The 19,562-nt window shown below is 38.9% G+C and overlaps 1 protein-coding gene across 6 annotated transcripts in view; it reads right to left on the bottom strand.

Annotated features, from left to right (window-relative positions):
• Window positions 1-19,562, bottom strand: part of DIAPH3 (diaphanous related formin 3) — a 786,386-nt gene that overhangs the window by 312,657 nt on the left and 454,167 nt on the right. For all 6 annotated transcript variants that reach the window (XM_088481432.1, XM_088481491.1, XM_088481243.1 and 3 more), the window contains 4 exons: window positions 18,931-19,023; window positions 18,147-18,241; window positions 12,102-12,203; window positions 8,768-9,007 (listed from right to left, as the gene is read on the bottom strand). In XM_088481432.1, the coding sequence (XP_088337558.1) occupies window positions 8,768-9,007; window positions 12,102-12,203; window positions 18,147-18,241; window positions 18,931-19,023 (530 nt within the window). The remainder of the gene's footprint in view (window positions 1-8,767; window positions 9,008-12,101; window positions 12,204-18,146; window positions 18,242-18,930; window positions 19,024-19,562) is intronic.

The raw sequence follows: 19,562 nt of genomic DNA, 5'->3' as shown, positions 1-19,562 counted from the left end.
AGGTTTTGTGAATTTTCAGATCATGTCTAAGCAACCTTAATGGGACATATGAAACTGTAAGGTTTTTTTGTCTATGGAAAAAATATATCCACCTCTAGAGACTTGTATTGAGCAGGCACCTATGTTATTTTCAGTGACTGCCCTCCGGTGTTCTTGTCACTGAGGACAGTACTGAAGCCTCCCCAGATGACAGAGAGCTCCATCGATCACTCCACATAACAGGTCCCTGAACAGCAGGTACACCAGCGCTTTTGTAATGGGTCTCCTCAGGTGGCAGCTGCCCTCTTTACTGAAGCTCTGGACTCCTCTCTCACTGCTCACAGCAAAAGTTCCTCTTCGGAGCATAGAAATGAAAATAACTAATGCTGGGTATACACTACGACCGGCGACCCTCCCCACCTACATATCCGGCGGTCTGTACACACTAGACGATCTGGTGCCCAACATGTCTGCCCCTGCTGCATCCCACTACAAGGGGTCATCCCCACTACAAGGGGTCATCAGCCACATCAGGTAGGCCCTACATGCAGGCCAACCTAATGATGCATCAGATAACCCCACAGGAGCGCGCACTGCACAATTTTTAATAATATGTCGTTTCGATGCATACACACTGCACAATTTTGAACGATATGTCTTTCTGATGGGTCGTAATTGGACATATCTTTTCAAAAATCGTCTACTGTGTACACATCTTTAGACTAAAGCTGACCATCCACTATACAATTTTCTGTCCGATATCTGTCCAATCTGGCTGGTTGCAATGAACACCTGGTAATGTATGGGAGCAAATGACAATCGTCCATTTGCTCACAAACACTGGAAAATAGCCAAAAATGGTTGTTCAGACAAATTGGTTAAAACACACAAATTTAACCAATATGAAAAAAAAATGTCCTTTTTTTCAGTGTTTAAAACTATATGATCAACTGTCATTTGCCCCCATACATTACCAGGTTTTCATTCCAACCAGCCAGATTGGACAGATAGCTGACAGAAAATTGTATAGTGGATGGCCAGCTTTACCAAGAGTAGTGCAGGTGACTTCTCCACACGAAGCCCTTCCCACAGCCCCCTGACAACCTATAGTTATGATCCTTAGCCTAAACCCTGCCTGGGAAAATCACCTCCACAATGGTGAAAACCGCATGACAATCAGTTAAGTGATTGTGGAGTTTACTTAAATCAGACATACAAACAGAAACATTTTCATATTGCTATAAAGGATCAAGCTATTCAGTAACACAGTCAGTCAGTAAGATGGACAGTAAAAGCTTAAAAATTTTTTTTCATTAACTTCATTTTACTGTAAAACCCCTCTAAAAGCAGCCTGAAGGCACACCAGGATCAGCTAAATCAGGTTTGTATTCCTTTAAATTATATCACCTCTGGAGCAATATCAACAAAATGTATGTGTATAATGATTTTCTAGTGTTTTAAGTTGCATAAGGAGGCATCCAAATATAGGCTTCCAATGTTTTTCTTGAAGGCTAATTATTTGTGTACCATACTCCAATAAGAGACAAAACATAACACCAAAGAATATAATTTATGAATACAATAACGGGAGATGTGTCATGTTAGTGTAGCAAATTCAAAAGTACCAAAGGTGATAACAATGATATTTAATACTAGATTTAGAGATTTACAATTTAAATTAAAAAAAAATATTTCAATTTACTACAAAAACAACAGGGAATATAGGAAATAAAACAAATCAAATGCACTTATAAAATATGAAAAAGGCAGCAGAATGGTCAACAATAATCACATACATAAAAATATGGTAATAACCATGGAAACTGGCACAGGCAAAAGAAAAAGACTGATGTGGTAGTGCTAGGTTTTTGACCAGATTAACAAGAGAACATGGAGGACCTGAAGGAAAAAATAAATAAAAACAGACACATCCAATCTCATTAACAAGTACAAGGAAATCAGGAATTGTGAAGTTGGTACAAAGGTCCCCCAGGCCTAATGACATTTTTGGACTCTACTATGGAGCAGATTAGGAATTTATTCCATCATTGCAAAAAGACAGATGTGAGCCATTGCAGCTTCATAATTTGGTGATTCCTGGTTCTTCCAATCCATAGTGATTTGAGAACAGGCCGCAGTACAAACACGATACGCCAGTTTATCAAGTGGTCTGATTAAGTGGGTAGTAATATAGATGAACGAAAAGTGGGTCTGTGGGTGTCAAATAGTACCAGCAAGCCCCCCCACCCACCCACCTTTTCCTCTCAAAAGGGCTGAAACTTTACTCAAAAAGAGTAAGGTGTCAACTTGGAGGACCTAGAACAAGCATAAAAGAAACCCTGCAGTTGCAGGAATTGAAAATGGAGTCGAGGAGAGGTATTCAGGGCAAAATGCCAGAATTAGGTGATTCAAGCCAGTACCTGAGGAAAAACAAAACAGTCATGAAAAGTAGGTCCAGCTAGAGAGGAGAAGACAACAGAGAGGGGTGAGTGATAAGGTCATATTGCAGAACCAGTATATCCCATAAATCAAGAGTGAACCAAATTGAGGGAAAGCAGTGGCTGGTATGTGGAAACCCGGGGGTCAGGGGTTAAAAGCTCACCATGTCACCACAAACAAGAGAGCCCTCAATATCCACTAATTTATTAAGACCTGGGGTGACATGTCGGGTAACGGAAATGTATGGCTCAATTGGACAGGATGATGATATTAAGCAAAAATAGAATGTCCTAAACCCCCTAAGGTTTGGAAGACTGCCACATTTGATCCAGGGTTTCTGAACATCATAAAATTAATTTGTTGTAAAATGTCTAATGAGGAGAGAAATAACCCCATGACTGACACAGGCAAGGATTAACATAGATAAAGCAACCTAGATAACAATAATGTAACCACATTTATTCATCCGAACCAGGAAATGAATAGGAGGTCCCAGGCAGCAAAGTCTTGCTAAAAAGAAGCCAGAAGACAAAGGCTGTTCTATTTAAGAAGTTGGCCATGTTTCATAATTTGGACACAAAGAAACTTAATCGATGAGGGCCTCCAGTGGAACCCTCAAAATGAGCTTGAAAGATATAGATGAATGTGAGAGGAGATGAAGAACTAGTGCTTCAGATTTTGAATGGCTAACCTTACAGCTAGAAACCTGACCATAACAATCCAAAATTTGAATCAGACTAGACGGTGAGACAAAGGGGTTGATTAATGTTCACAGAACATTGTTCACAAAGAGTGATAATGGTCAGGACCCACCTGGACTCCCTTTACATCAAAGCACCAATGGTACATAGCAGTAAGCGGTTCACTACACAATGCGTATATATCAGTGGGGGAGTGGGCAGTCCTGTCTAGTGCAGTTGCTTACCCTGAATAGAGGAAACAAGAACATTGGCAAAGGCAGCCGAGGAAGGATAATGGTATGGTGCACAGATGGCCTGTAATCCAATGTTGTTTTTGAAACATAAAAAGCAAGGAGAGATTATAAAATCCCTTCTCAGGATCAAGTGCTAAGATGAACATAAGGGTCATCAACCGATTCATGTGAGAGATTAGGTCTACAGTGTGCCTCGGATTTAACTACATTTTAAGTTTAGTCTATAAGGAATCTACAAGAAAATACAAGTCGTGTAGACACATTTCAAAAACATTTGCTGTATATCCAGTCATAGTATTATGCTCACTATAGTAATCTAAATAAATTGGCAAAAGGCCAATTAACCAGAATAGTTTACAACAGTTATATTGTGCCACATTAATACACACACTCAGAAAAAAAGCCCTCCATATGAATGTAATAATATCTATCTCAAGATTTTTTAACAGGTGTAAGGTCCCGACACTGCAGAAAAATGTTTGAGTCTTGTTATTCTGGAACATTTTCATAAAGTTTAGGAAATTCTGCAGCAAAAAAAAAAAAAAGTTAGAAAATGTCTTTATTTCCGTAATAGATATTCTTGTGGGATGCAACAGGGGGAGTTGGAAACAAGAAGTACATGTAGTAGAGAAACACATAATACTCAGGGTCTTATTTATCAAAGGGCAAAACAATAGGGGTTTTTTAAGCTGTGCCCTATAAAAAAAAAATGGGCCCCAAACATTCATAGAGCAAAAACAAGGCCATCAGAATGGTAATCTAAAGTTATCTTCCCTTCCAAAGCTGTTTTGAAGAGAAAGCAGACAGTCTGAAAAAACTTCACAATTTATCAAACCTGGTCTCTGTTGAGGGTTTGGAGATTGAAACAGATTTTGCAGAAACAGAGTTTGCAGAAACTACTGTATAAACAGATGACTATACTGCCGCCTTGAACTGTTCTTCAGTCAAGACAGATGTACCCCTGGAACATCAAATCTCCTTCTGATGTTGGTCTGTTAGTTGCATAAATGACCTCTTTTCTTTCCATCAATTTAAAGAAAAATTAAATAGTAGTTTTGTTTTCCCACGCTTATCTGTCTTAAGCTGGGCACACACTATATGATGTGTGACCCAGCGATGAGGCAATGCGCTGTAATGATACCGTACATCGCGTGCACCGTACACACTGCACTATCCGGTGTATAAGCCTACTATGTATTGTTACATATGCTGCATGTAGCAGCACGACATCGTTCATTGCATCGTTCCATCTACTGTGAAAGACAGATGGGACGATGCAATGACAGATGGGACGATGCAATAAATGACCGCCGTAAACGATGGATCTGGCATAATCACTATACAATGCGTACAATATATTGTTCCAATCCGCGTCGGAATGATATATCATATAGTATCCAGCTTTAAACAGGTAGCTCTCTAAAGAAGACCAAGCAGAGAGATTATCTTCCTGTTGAAACTATGAGCATAGGGTAGGAAAAGGAGATAAATGACCTGATATACATGTGATTCTTTACTTCTTTGGGCAAAAAAGTAAATACTTAAAAATATTCATAAATGGTTCCACAGGTCAAAGAGCCAGCAGCTCTAGAACTCTGAGCAGATGTAATCACCCATAAAAAGACCACCTCCAATTAATGGAACTTTAGAGACATTTCTGCAAAAGGTTAAAATGCAGCTTCAGATTGCATGAACCTAGAGGATACTGTAACATCTTTATTATTTTTGCCATCTACATGAATTCATTAGCTGATAATATCTTTGGAATCACTGACCCTATGATAGAAATCAGCACCTTTTGATCGCTCAGTGTCAGAACTTCTCTAATCCTTCTTGCAGAAACTCTAGGATGCAAATGTAGGAGGAAATACTTCATCAAAGTACACTAGTTACTTACAATCTTTAGGATACATATGGATGTGAACTGTTTCAGGGCTTTTTATACAGCCAATATCCTCTTTGTCAATAAACCCTTCGGTATCAAAGCTATCAGTTTCAGATATCAATGTTTAATTTACTGTATTTATATTTACTTATATAGTGACAGCATATTCCATTGCACTTTACAAATTTGTTAATGTGGATTTATATTAAGGACAAATCATTTGCAATAGACCTACCTACAGGCAAGTGTATTTTACTTTGAAAACCATAGCAGATACAGTCTTGCTTCTTGCTTGATGTTTATTTTCGACATATATGTTACAAGCTATGAGAAGTTGTGCAGGTACTTAAAACCAAGTATGTTGCTCTCTCTCTCTGCTAAGTCCTAGAATGCTTTAGAATCACTTTATTGTGGCCCAGGGCCTGTCAGAACTTCTGTTATCAATCACACTTATATGTAGGAAAACAAGATGCTCTCCTTTAAAGTGTGTGTGGATAAACTTTTAGATATTTTAGTCATTTTCTTTGTAATTCAACCATGTTGTTCCAGGATTTATATTACCAGTGATTGGGATGCATCTTCTCTTGCTTTTATAAATATAGCCAAAGTAAGGCCAAAACTGGATTCCTTGTCATCTTAGTTTTGCAATTACTACAACCAGAACCTTTGTGAAGTTTCTGTTGACAACCCAAAAGGGGATATGAATGGACTTGATAAAGTAGACTACCAAATTCAAACTTAAATCAGCCTTTTCTAAAGTTTCCCTGGACTCTGCTGCCAAGCGATTGGAAATTGTTTCCCCTGTAACATGTAGTTTTCTGAACCACATTCCTCTACATCTAGGCGTCACTTGGAATGGGATGTTTTAGATCTTATTTACTGAAAATCCTCTGTATTTAAAATAATCTCCATTAATCAATATTCATTCATTTGATTAATGCCACCATCTGAGGAGGTAACTGATCTTGACCTACACACATCTAGTGCAAAATATTTCCAACACCCCACTGAAAGATGCTGCTCATAACCTATGCAAACCAAGACATTCTTATCTTTGCTGTCTTTGTATTAGTTTTACAGATATGTCCACATACATCTAGCCTCCTTGTACATTAAACAGCCCTTCTAGTTGTGTCATGCTGTGGCGATGCTTGGTAGCGCTGAGCATCTTTTCGTGCAACTTATTCCCTTAAAATGCGTCTTATTCGCAAAGCGATGAGAATAGGATGAACAAGCAATATTATAATAAATAATAGAATGATATGCAACATGCCTATGTTGTGTGTGTGGCCGTGGCTGTACCTGCATGCGGAATGATTACAGTGTGACAGTCGTTGACACCTGCAGGGGTATGCAGTCGGGAAGCCGGCGGACGTAATCCCGACAGCCGGCTTCCCGACTGCTTAATCCCGGCGAGGGTTAAATTGACAGGCGTCTAAATCTAGACGCCTGTCAGTTTACCGACGCCGGGAGACTGGCGCCCGGCATCCCGGTCGAAGAGATGCCGGGCGCCGCTGCAGACAGCCGCTCTAGGTTTAGGGCTCACGGAGGGGATTTAGGGTTAGGCACCCCCCATGGAGGTTAGGGTAGGGTGGGTTATGGTTAGGCACCTCCCGGGGGGACTTAGGGTAAGGCACCCCCCGGGGGACTTAGGTTTAGGCGGCGGGGAAGGGGGGGGGGGGGTTAGGTTTAGGCACTTAGAGGGGGGGATTAGGGTTAGGTATCCCCAAGGAGGGTTAGGGGAGGAGGTTAGGTTAGTTAATACTTACCTTGGGACGATCAGGATTTTCAGCCATGTCGGCCAGCCGCTGTCGGGATTTGAACCGCCGGACTAATTGATACAGATTCCCCTGCAGGTGATATACTATGTTACAGTGTAAAAGCCACTGACACTGTAGCATAGCATTTTGCATACAGATATAACAGCAGTCACACACAGAATATAGGCATGCCACATATTTTAACTGCATGGACGAGGACCTATTGCATTCGATCAGGTAAAAATACTCCCATCCAGTTACATCTCAGGAGCTACATGATTATGGCCACCAACAGAGGTAGAGTGCCATATTTAGACCAGCTACTGTGAGCTTCACATTGACCAAATAACACTTATGAAGAGGATTCTTCCTGGCTCCGGCTTCAGCTGCATATGCTCTGTTCCTGTATTCATCTACAAGCGCTTCTGTTTACCTGTAAGTTCATCTTGTTGCCCTGGTAAAGAGCTCCCAGTAGTGGGTGCCAGACTCCAAGTCCTGGGTTCAGGTGCTGAGGCTTAGTTCGCTACAATCAGTTCAGGGGCCTAAATCCAATCTAGTCTCAGGTTCCAGGGTCATTCCTTATTCCCAGTGGTACTCCGGCTCTGGTCACATCAGATGAGCAGAAGTTTCATATAAGCACCTACAGTACAGTAGTTTCACCTTTCAAACAGCTCAGCCTCACTGGTCCCAGTGATGACCGTGACATAGAGGCTGGTGCAAGACAATGAGGACTTATAACGTGGACGGCTATTTGGAAGTAAAAGTTTTGTTTAAACACTGTAACATTATTTATACGTTGATTACATAATAATGGAAATGTAGTGTTGAAAATATATTCTTTGCCATGCCTGTGTGCTAACTAGCATCAAAATAATATAAAGTCTTAAACCTCATTTAATAAAGCTAATTGTTACCATAAGAACCCCATAATAACTTTACACAGCCATCTTACAGCATAACTTTCATTTTGTTGTTAGTAATTCATTATTATTGCTAAATGTATTTCTAATACAAATAAAGTTTTATACATTATTTGATCAATCTTAAAATCTTTCTTGCAGGTTTCACATGAAAGTGGGAAAATGTGTTCTCTTATATTAAGACTATCGTAAGATTAAACACCTAAATATCCTTACACATTACATGGTCAACAAACTAATTTAGACAGCATAGACATTTAATGTCATCAATAAATATGAAATACCAATGGACGGGATGCCAGCTGTCAGTACACTGACGGCGGCATCCAGATGGTTAAAATCCAGACGGGAATGGTAAGCAATGTTCCCCTGTCCTATTACCCCCTAACCATCATTTCCTGCACCCTCATACTAACCATCCCTACCCCGCACCCTAACCCTCCTGGTAAGTGTCTAACCCTAACCATCCCCCCTCACTGTCTAACCCAAATTCCCCCCCCCCCCCGCACCCAGTGGTGCCTGAACCTACCCTCCCTGCCCGAAGCCTAACCCTAACCTTCCCCCTCGGGCAGCCTAACTCGAAGTCCCCCCGGGCTGCCTAGACCCTAACACCAAAAGAAATTCCAACATAATCTCCTTTACACACAATAACATTTCACCTCAGGGACTATTTATTTAAAAAAAATAAAAACAAACTTCCAGGTCCTAAGGATGGAGCTGGTGCTCCTGCAGCAGCACATTTTCCTCCATGTGGCTTAGTAGTATATGTATTGCCAATATTTTCATAGAAAGGTACAACAGAATGATATAATTCCTAATATGAGAAACAATTAAGTAAAATACCACTCACTTTGCAAAGAGAGCTGAGGTTAAATCCGAAGGTTTGTGCATTCCGGGATCCTGCATTCATGTAGTTTCCTATGAGTAACACTATCTCCAGCAGTTTAGCGAAGCTCCTGCTTTTCTTTATCTCCTCGCATGCTTCACTGACAGCCATAATATCTGGTTTGATGTTGTTTACTTGCTCTTCAAATTGAAGGCGAAATAGAATTGCGTTGAGACGTGGAATGAGCTTCTTGACGCTGCACATCTGATTAAAGAAAGGAATGCATTTTATAAAATCACTATATAATTTTCTGCTTTAGAACCATTCTAAAAGGACCGATAGAATAAAAATCCTTTACTGTGGGATGTAATTATGAACTCATCTGATTTCACATCTACAATGACTGTTCTCCAATCCAAAATAGCCTTTGTTGTCTGTTTAATTCTGACAATACCGAAACCCCACCGCCATTACCCATTTTTTTGGTATCAGGACAATATCTTGCTGATATATTTGAAGTGTGTGAAAAAAACTGTAAGCATATTATAGAAGCAGGAACTGAATGAAATGTACAGTAACTAATACTAAAACTTAGACAATAGTCACTGTAGAATTGCACACTACCTACCTTATAAAACAAACAATAAGAGTTAAGGTAGGCTTCCCTTAGGGGAACTGCTTTACGACATTCCCATAAGAGTTATGGTAAACTTACCATTGATAACTATTTTTTTTTGAAGTCCATAGGGTCCACAGGGATACCATGGGGATAATGTAAAAAGGGTGTACAAAAGACCTAGTTTCCCATTAATAGAAAAAAATGATAAATAGACCCCACAATATTGAAACTACCCATAATGTGATATTTTTTGTGTGTGTAGAAAAGATGGAACTAAACCTAAAAGAGAGAAACTACTGTAGAGTGGTAGCAAAATTGCTAAGTTTACTAAGTGATGTGTGTTAGGTACATAACTACAGATGTGTCCACATATATCTATCCTACATGAGGTACAAATTGGGTTGTACAATGTGTGAGTGCCGTATGACTCTGTAGCACCAAGTGTCATTTTGTGCAACATTTTACCTTAAAATGCATCTTATTCGCAAAGTGATGAAAATGAGATGGACAAGCAGTTTCTGCTGATTAAAATGATATGCGACATACCTATATTCTGTGTGTGACTGCGGCTGTATCTGCATGCAAAATGCTACATTACAGTGTCAGCGGCTGCAATACTGTAACATAACATTTTGCATGCAGATACACCCGCAGTCACACAGAGAATACAGGCATGTCGCATATCATTTTAATCCGCAGACGCTGCTATGAGTCCAATGTGCATCACTTTGCGAACAATACACATTTTAAGTAAAAAAGTTGCATGAAAAGACGCTAGGTGCTTACAGAGTCACACCACGGCATGATATGACTAGAAGGGCTATGTATGTGGACAAATTTGTAGGGGTGTGCGACCAGTGTCATCGCACAGAGAGCAGGGCTCTGTTGGCAGGACTGTTGCCGCCCCATAGCCCTTGCTTCTGGCTAGCAGGGTGACTTGAATGAGACCGTGCAGTCAGTATCAAAAGCTACGGCACCGCCGGAAGGTCGTTTAGATGCTTCTTATAGGCACACTGCAGTCTATGCCGCTGATTAATGTCCTCAGGATGCTCGAATTATCAAAGCATTCGCCGGCCCCGGAGCACTATTTGGCTCTGTTACAGTTCTCATGTGTGATGACCCATACGGGGGATAAATGATGCAGTATTGGACCCTTGCAAGTTTCTTAATCTTGGATATTTACTAAGTGTACAGTACAATTATTAGAAATCTGTAAATAGGTTGCAGTTTTAACTAAGTATATTCTTATTTGCAGGGCTTTGTTCATTATAAACATTGTTAACAAGGAGTAAGAACAATAAACATGTTAAACAAACATACAGTAAGTAATGGGGGAGAATGTGCAGCACAAAGATCCAGCTAAAAACACTGTTTGCAACATGGTTGTACAGTATACAGGTATTCAACTAATACGAAACCTCACCAATAACCCTCAATTACTGGTTAAAGGTTTGGAATACTCTTGATCCCAGACATAATAAATTAAACCTTACAAGAGAGTTATAATTTGTTATCAATTATACTCAAAGCTCCCATAGATATTTTCTTATTAGATATTATTATATATAATTTGAACAATATCCATGGGAGGTGTAACCCAAATAAGTTTAAGAACAGAGATAAAACCCCCCTACAAAAAAAAAAAAAAAACAGTATTCTTCATTGGGGCCATAAGGCCCTGATAAAAAATTTTGTGTTTCATAAGAACAGTACAATTAGGCTTCATGACTGTAGTAAACATGCTTGGTTTGGCACACAACATGCATCATTTACTTCCTGTATTCTGACACTTGTCTAGGGAGATGTGCTCCAGGCAACCGGGTCAAGCAGAAGAATCAGCCTTCAGCAGATGAGCAAAGATCATCTGAAAGGTAATAAATCTAATTGTTGCAGTTCTGAACACAGACAGTTCTTGAAGTGCAGATGTGTCCTCATGCACCTAGCCTCAATACACCATGCGACATGGGATGCCCTGCTCGAGTTAGCTGCCAGGTAGCATGCAACCCTACTGTCACCGAAGACTCAGACACAAATAGATACACAAGTAACACATAACAAATTAATCAGTGCTGTATCCTGAAGCGATTTGTCGCATCTGATCGCAACTTTTAGTGTTGAAAAGTCACTTGGCGCAAGCTGGTGCGCTGAGGGGGGCTGATTGCCGCGCCTGCAGTAATAGTGTATGAGGACACATCTGTAAGGAGTGCCATTACTTTTATAAAGACTAAACTAAAAAAAAAAAAAAAGATGGTATAGAAGTGATGTCTAATCAATCACTAGATCTCAACAATGATAAATGATCTGGGAAAGCACAAATGTTTTCTGCCAGCTCAACCAGGATACAGCTTCATAAACTGCTTACGTTCTAAACATTTTCTGTGTAGAAAGTTACAATCTTGTGTTGCGAGTGAATTTTTTCAGCACTCATTTATTAAAACTTTTGTACATTTTCCCAGTCATAATGACATCATTTTAGAAATACATCTGTACATAAATTATATCCACTGTGACCTTTAGATGAAAACCATTTATGGGAATTAGCACAGATAATACTGTATATCTCAACACCTTTTATCTCATAGCTATAAAAAGCTGTCTAGCACTAAAGTGAATTTACATCTCCTTCAACCTCTGCTGAAGCCATTCGGTTTGATAGAGTCACAAATGCAATTGTGTCATCTAACAATTCTTTTTAAAGATAGAATTGCAAGATACAGAATGAAAAACACTTATACTCACCACAACACCAAACTGTTCTGGTTCTGACAAGCTGCAATATTCACCTTTCAGTTTGGCCAAAGCAGTCAACTGAGTTTGTTCGGGCATGTGTTTTATTAAATTCTATTTAAGAGGAAGCAGAAATATTTATATTCAAGAAAGACATATATAAAAATATAGTCAAGCAAATTCTCATTAATTTATGTTAAAAAAAAATAAAAAATTCAAAAAGAACTGTAATGCGTTGACAAAAAACAAAATAATTAACAAAACTATATAAAAGTTGCAAGGCATATTGTAAAATGCTTCGTATTTGCCCTTGTGCACCTGCATGCTGCGCCAAGCACACTTTAAGATCATGGCTACCCCCAATCCCGGGAGACAATCATCCCGTTCTCGGGAGACACTGCCACAATCTACAATTCCATTAGAAATGCAGAGAGGCAGAACAATCTCTAGAAGCGCAGTGTGCATCAAAATCTCATCTCCTATCATTTTAGCTGCGTGTCTATGAAAAGCTGCTTATTTAATTTGCTCAGAGCACCTTTCCGTCAAAGTATAACATGGGGAAGAAACATGAGTTCCAAAAAGGATGAGGACGCATCTGAGCTGATGTAAATTTCAAGGATATAAAAGGATATACCCTATAAAAGTGCACTTTCCATTCCTTTATTTAATTTTACCCATCTCACTGTATAAAATTAAAGCACATGGCAGAAATCTTGGCATACACAGTTCTGCCATGTACAGAATATTGGGGGGAGATGAATGAAATGGTGATGGGGGGGGGAGGAGAATGGTAACTGTGCACATTAAGTGCTTCAGTTACCACTTCCCAGCATGTAGTAAAAGCAGGGAAGCGAGCAGGATGACGGGGGCGCTATACGCAGGCAGATGTATGAACGGTCAGCTGCAGCTGTCGATATCAATAGCTGCAGCTGTTGTTAATCTATCACCACAGCAGAGACATGTGTCCCTGGTTGTGGCGGGTGCCGGGCTCCGGGCTGCACGTGAGATCTTGTGATGCTTGCGAGATCCCGCACAGGCACAGTGGAGCCGGCCAGGAGGTTAGAGACAGTGCATCAGCCCTAGGCTGATATGCTGTGTGCTCTTGCAGGGATTGTCAGAGGAGGAGTTTCCACCCCCCACTATGGCAGACAAGATGTTTATACATCTCATCGGTAAAGAGGCGAAGCAGGAAGAGTTATAGTGGCACGATCAGTGCAGTTATAATACATCTACCCCAGAGTTTACTCTTTATGAATGACTTTCCTTCCTGATATAACACAATAGGACCTTAAATAATAAAATGTGCCCTATGTAAAATGTACTGTATTACACATCACCATATACTCGATTTAATTAGTCTGCCTTCACTAAAATATGCCATGAACCGAGGAAACTGTATGACCTTTTTGCAGATAACTTTTTTTCTGCTATGCCATCAGCGTACAGACCTAATAATCATTTAATTACGACCCTGTAAAAATGGAGGTCTGATTTTTCACATGAGATTAGTTGTACAGGAAGGCATTGAGGAGATGGCTGCATAGATCAACCATACATTATAGGAATTATAGGAATGTTTATGATCCATGGCCTTCCCAATTCTAGAATAAATGTTAATGTCATGACTAGCTTGCTCACCCTTTCATATTTAATTCCCAGTTACATGTGCAAGCAGTCTCTGTCAACGCTCTTCAGTTATACCAAGTGTGATTCAGTTGTTACTGCTAGAGGCATCTGAGACACTTCCAAAACTTTACAAAGTTAAGAGTTCTACATGTTACAATTGTGATCTTCAACACCTATCTTGCCTCAGTAAAGTGTGCGTATCCACTAGCAGACTGTAAAACGATTGAACAATTACGAAATTGTAATCATGCAGTCGTTTCACAGTCTGTGCTGTGCCTACACTGAACGATCAGCCGTTCAGTGTAGACACCCTCCATCACCGAACATGGCCAATCTGTCGTTATCGGCAGATTGACCAGCATGTTCGAGCGTTGATAGATGTCAAAAACAACCAGCGGGAGCGTGCATTGCTCGTCGTTTTAGACATTGAACTGTCCAATTAACAAACAATTGAACGATAACGTTATCGTTCAATCGCTCTGTTTAATCGGGTAGTGGATACCCGCCTTCACTTCTATAACTGTGGTCATTCAAAACAGGAAAACTCTGCAGTGGCTCAGGCAGTCTAACTGCACAATAATGTTTTAGTAAGCATATCTTAATAGTTTTGACATACAAAACACAACTTATTTATGTTAGGAGCACTTACAGATGTGTCCACATACATCTTAATTCCTTGCGTGTTATACAGCGCTTCTAGTCGCGTCATGCCGTGGCATGACTCGGTAGCACAGAGCATCTTTTCATGCAACTTATTACCTTCAAATGTGTCTTATTCACAAAGTGATGCGAATAGGATGCACAAGCATCTTCTGTTGATTAAAATGATATACAGCATGCCTATTGTTCTGTGTGTGACTACGGGTATATTTGCAAGAGAAATGCTACATTACAGTATCAGTGACTGACACTGTAATGTAGCATTTCACATCTAGATACATCCACAGTCGGACACAAAATATAGGCATTTCACATATTTTAATCAGCAGAAGCTGCCTGTGTGTCCTATTCACATCGCTTTGAGATATGAATAAGGTTGGGTTTATCACCGAGAAATCATACATATGAGTAGACATATGAATGCGCAGTAGCACATTCTAAAGGTACAGAGTCCTGGAGGAGGTACTATCACTGTATAACCTGTGCACCAATTTGTAACTCTCTTTAATCGCCATCCATCATTAATATCGCTTAGCAATATTAAATTGATTCTACTAAATGTATAATTTAACCACATAACTGAAAATTATTTCCTCAAAACCACTCAGAAATTGCAGTTTTTTTAAATTAATGAAGTTTAAAATGTACTTTAAGGTATATTTAAATATTTTATAAAATATATATACACAATATATATATATATATATATATATATATATATATATAATTGTGTATATATATTTTATAAAATATTTATATATATGTATGTATATATACTCATATTTACACATACACCTAGGGGGTGTATTGCACCCCCCCTCCCAACCTCTTTGTCCATAGGTCCCCAATGTAATTTACTGCCCCACCTCACATCAAAAATAGCTCCCTCCCCTCAGTGTCAAAAGATCCCATGCAATAACAACCCCCACCCTCCAAGTTATGATAAATACCTGTGGCAGAGACCCCACCCCCAGGGAAAATTGGTGCACCAATTAGTGTGTGTCCCCTTCACCATGTGTCATTCATCAGGACAACACACTGGGAGAGGAGGGGGAGCACCCGGCTGTGCGGGATGGTGACAGAGAGCATTCAAAGGCAGCCACTCTGGCAGGGGAGAGTGAGGGGCTGCTGGCGGACAGGGCAGCCACCCCGGGAGGAGACTGTGGGGATGCTGCCGGCTTCCCAGGCCGTGAACGGAGCAACAGCTGTGGCTTCTAAGTTAGTCACAGATAGCCGAGCCAGAGGGACGAGGTGGGGGGGGATCCGCCGAGGACAGAGCAGGGCAGCCGCGCCGGGAGCGGGGTCATGTAGGCTGCCCGATCACTGCTGGCCACAGTGATCAGGACACAGCAGTAGCAACGCAGCTGCTTCTTCTATTGAAGACACTTTAAGTGAAAGATTGATTATCACCAGATATCATCTGCTCAGAGAAGATATAAAGGTATTATTTTCTTCTAGTATGCATACATATTTCCTCAGTACAGAGCACTTATTTTACTGGCATACACTTCATCCCACTGTTCCTTATTGTATCATAATTAAACTATTGCTTTTCTTTTTTACTATTGTTTGATTCAGTTCAGGACTCATGGCCACAACTGGTGGAGGCATCAGAACAACTACAGAACCACTAGAGGGAATTTAACCATTAATACAGACAAGCTACGCCTAAAATAACCCTTGGTATGAGGCATAAACGTACTTTGTCACTAATATTGCCAAAACCTACTTAAAATATTACTCTAGGAGGCGTTTGTCATTTAATCACCATCTACAGATCCTACAGATTGATCCACCATTAATCAACTTATTGAGACAAGCAGGCCTATCACTATTCTTTTACTTTGGACATTATTCCAGGAACTGTTTGGGACTTTAAGGTTTTAGATTTATGTTTTATATGAAGAGGTGTTACTTCTGTGCATGCTATGGGGCCTGATTGAGAGGTGGACGCAGTGTCAATGCTGCACTCAGTTGACCATTGTTGTAAGTCTGCACATTCGTCTGATTCGCACTGTATATGTGTACCGATAGTTACCTCAGGGAGAGACAGACCAATCTGCACCTGGCATAGAGCTGGTGTAAGTGTGATGGTGCACCAATGGTTTAGCACAGCTGCAGGTGGGCACCTCGGATGCCATAAAAGATGCAGCTGTGTCCACCTCTGGATCAGCTCCTGTGTGTTTTTGGCCACTTTATGCTTTGAACACTGTGGTAAATATTATATAGTATAGTTTGTTAGTATTACGGTATGTTCTCTCTCTTTTTCTATTTTTTATCGTGATGGAGTTATGATATCAGACTGCATATAGGATCCGGTGTTTGTGGACTAAAAAGGTCATTCATGCTACTAAAAGTGGTGTTTCCACTTATCAAGGTACACCTCCATCTTTATAGAGGTGATTGCTCTTGGCGGTGGTAAAATTTGTTTTATAAAATACTGCACTAGGAGGCGCTTTCCTCTCCACTCTTTATCTTATAGGATTTTATGCTGTCAGAACAACAGACTTTGGGAGAAGAAGCAGCAACCCTTGGGATTTGGGGAGTGCATCTATCAAGGATTATTAAGACATTAATCTGACTCAATACAGACTGAGCGCCATTACCACTTTCTTTTTATTTCTATATATATTATATATATATTTATTTCTAGTTAACAGGGGCTTTCTACAGTTTCAAATTAATTTTGTAGAGAACATACTGTACTTGTCATGTTTTAGTATTTTGGTTTCATGACCTAAAAATAACCCTTTTGTTTGGTCAATACTTGTTTAATTGCATCAATGAGCAGACACTAGGCTGATAAGTTGTATAAATAGGTTCAATGAATATTACATCCATTAACTGTGTTGTCTGGTCCCATATCTGGAACCAGGCTGTCAGTTTACCTTTTGTTGCAAAGAACTATTGCTTATGTACGAAGTCACCAGGTGGCTATGCAGAGTGGTTAGGATGAATGGGGTGTATAGCTGAATGTGATAGTCATGAGAGTTATCTATAAGGTAACAGTACACCCCCGGTAACAATCAGGAAAGGCTGTTGCAAGTTTTACCCTTAAACATTCACAGATTTGGCAAACATAGTATACATATCTATGAATATGAAAAACGCATTTAAAGCAGATCAAAATGCGTACTTGTTTTTATTGCACATAGAATGTTAAGCGGGGTCCATTCAACAGTGAATGAAAAAAAAAATGCCTTAAAAATGTGGGAAAGAGCATACCGCACACTTTAATCTTCAATGCATTATTAATATTTCAGTACTCAAAGGTGTTTACGACACCAATGAAAGAAAGTGGTTTCTTTACTAATGTAAATTTCATGTGTTATATAATGCGTGTTTAAGGCATTAAATGTGATTAAATATGGAAGAGCATTAATCCACATATAAAAGAAATATGATTGTTGAACCTTTCAAAATGTTCTTATGTCAACCTCCTGAAATATTTTTAATATTTGTGCAAATTACCAAGCGTGTTGGAGGAAAAAAAACAAAACAAAAACAATAATATTATTTATATATATATATATATATATATATATATATATATATACTGAAAAATATACATTATTGCTTTTAAGGTTACTTATGAACTAAGGTAACATTAACTACAAAAAAAAAATTTAAAATAAGCATCACATAATTTTAGTGTAAAATCTAGTAATGAAGAAGCCCTGCAATCTTTAATGGGATAACAGCTAAGACATGTATATTTTCAGTTGCATAGCATACCATGCATAAGTCACAGTGTTTACTTATTTACCTTACCTGAACCATGGATTCTGACAATTGTGTTTCATCAATTTCCAGGATAATTTTTTTGATATCTTCATAAGGCAAGCGGTATGAACCCAAAAATATAGCTGGAAAACATTTCTAAATAAGTTAAAAAGGTAAATACAGACAACTGCAAAAATAAATATATTTGTATTATATTGTTGTACCATAACGCTGGAAATGTAGAACACTTAGTAACAGAAAGCTACTTAGTCATTATGAACTACAATTAAAAATAGTATTTGTGTAAACATATTTCAAATACGGAAAAAAAGGTAACCATAGGAACATAAAACAAAAAAGACACCACACTGAAACATTATGTATTGATTCTAAGCTGAACGTACAACAAATCAGTACAGCAAAAAATCAAACAGAAAAATACAATGGAGTCAAGAATTGAAAATACTATTACATGCTATTGGACTGCTATTAGAATCATGTTCCTATTTCAAAACAACACAAATCAGGGCCTTTCAAAAAGTTATACATATACCTTACAATCACTGGACTAATATGGAATAACTTTAAAAACTCACTGCTACAAAGTTTTAAGTGTGTCTGTGACAAAGTTTTAAGCGTGTGTGTGAAAGAGTGTGTGCGTGAGAAAGTGTGTGTGAGAGTGTGCGTGTGATTACTTCAGTCTTATTTTTGTTTCACATTAAGATATACCTTGAAAGAAAATAAAGTATTTTCATTATGTTTCATAAAATATGCATTACTTTAGAATGATAGTAGACAATGTTTAATATTAAACATACCTCTGTATACTTACATAAATTTTGGGCAATTTTTGGCTCCAACACCTTTAGTTCCTTTATACGCTTCTTGGTAAAAACAGTATCTTCACATTCTTCATCTTTTTTAACTGTTCAAAAAACAAAACTGGTTGTCAGACTTTTCAAGCTAAACCTAAAGTCTCACTTACATTTTCTTTATGTCTACCTGCTATTTTGTACAATTTTAATATTAATATCATGAACATGAGATTCTGCAAAGCGAAGACAATTACAGAGGAATATCCTAGAAAGAATAAAAACAATAAAAAAGAAAGAGTATCACAAGTCTGACAAAGTGGCATTTGATAGTGTACATGCTAAAAGCTGATTTTACACAAATTTCCTAGCTGTTCTACACTATATAAAACTTAAGCATTTTTCCAGTCTTATAACTGCTGTAGGTATAAAAAAGGTAGTTGGTTAAATGCAGCAAGTACTTATGGAAAAGTTAAACACACATCTGCACTGTATTGTAACAAAGTATGGCCAAGGGCTGTAAAGTCTTTTCTATAAAATAATAAACTAAATATTTTAATATGTAGAGTTTCATTTACTTTAGTTTAGTCACCTCTAGCCAGCCCAAGACTCTTCAGATCGTAATGAGTTGTGTGTTGCATGTTGCAACCCA

The sequence above is a fragment of the Taudactylus pleione genome, unplaced genomic scaffold (assembly GCF_031769625.1).
Source record: "Taudactylus pleione unplaced genomic scaffold, aTauple2 ptg000005l, whole genome shotgun sequence".
In the NCBI taxonomy this organism is placed as follows: Eukaryota; Metazoa; Chordata; class Amphibia; order Anura; family Myobatrachidae; genus Taudactylus; species Taudactylus pleione.
Note: the sequence above shows the minus strand (reverse complement) of the source record. Positions and strands in the feature narration are given on the sequence as shown.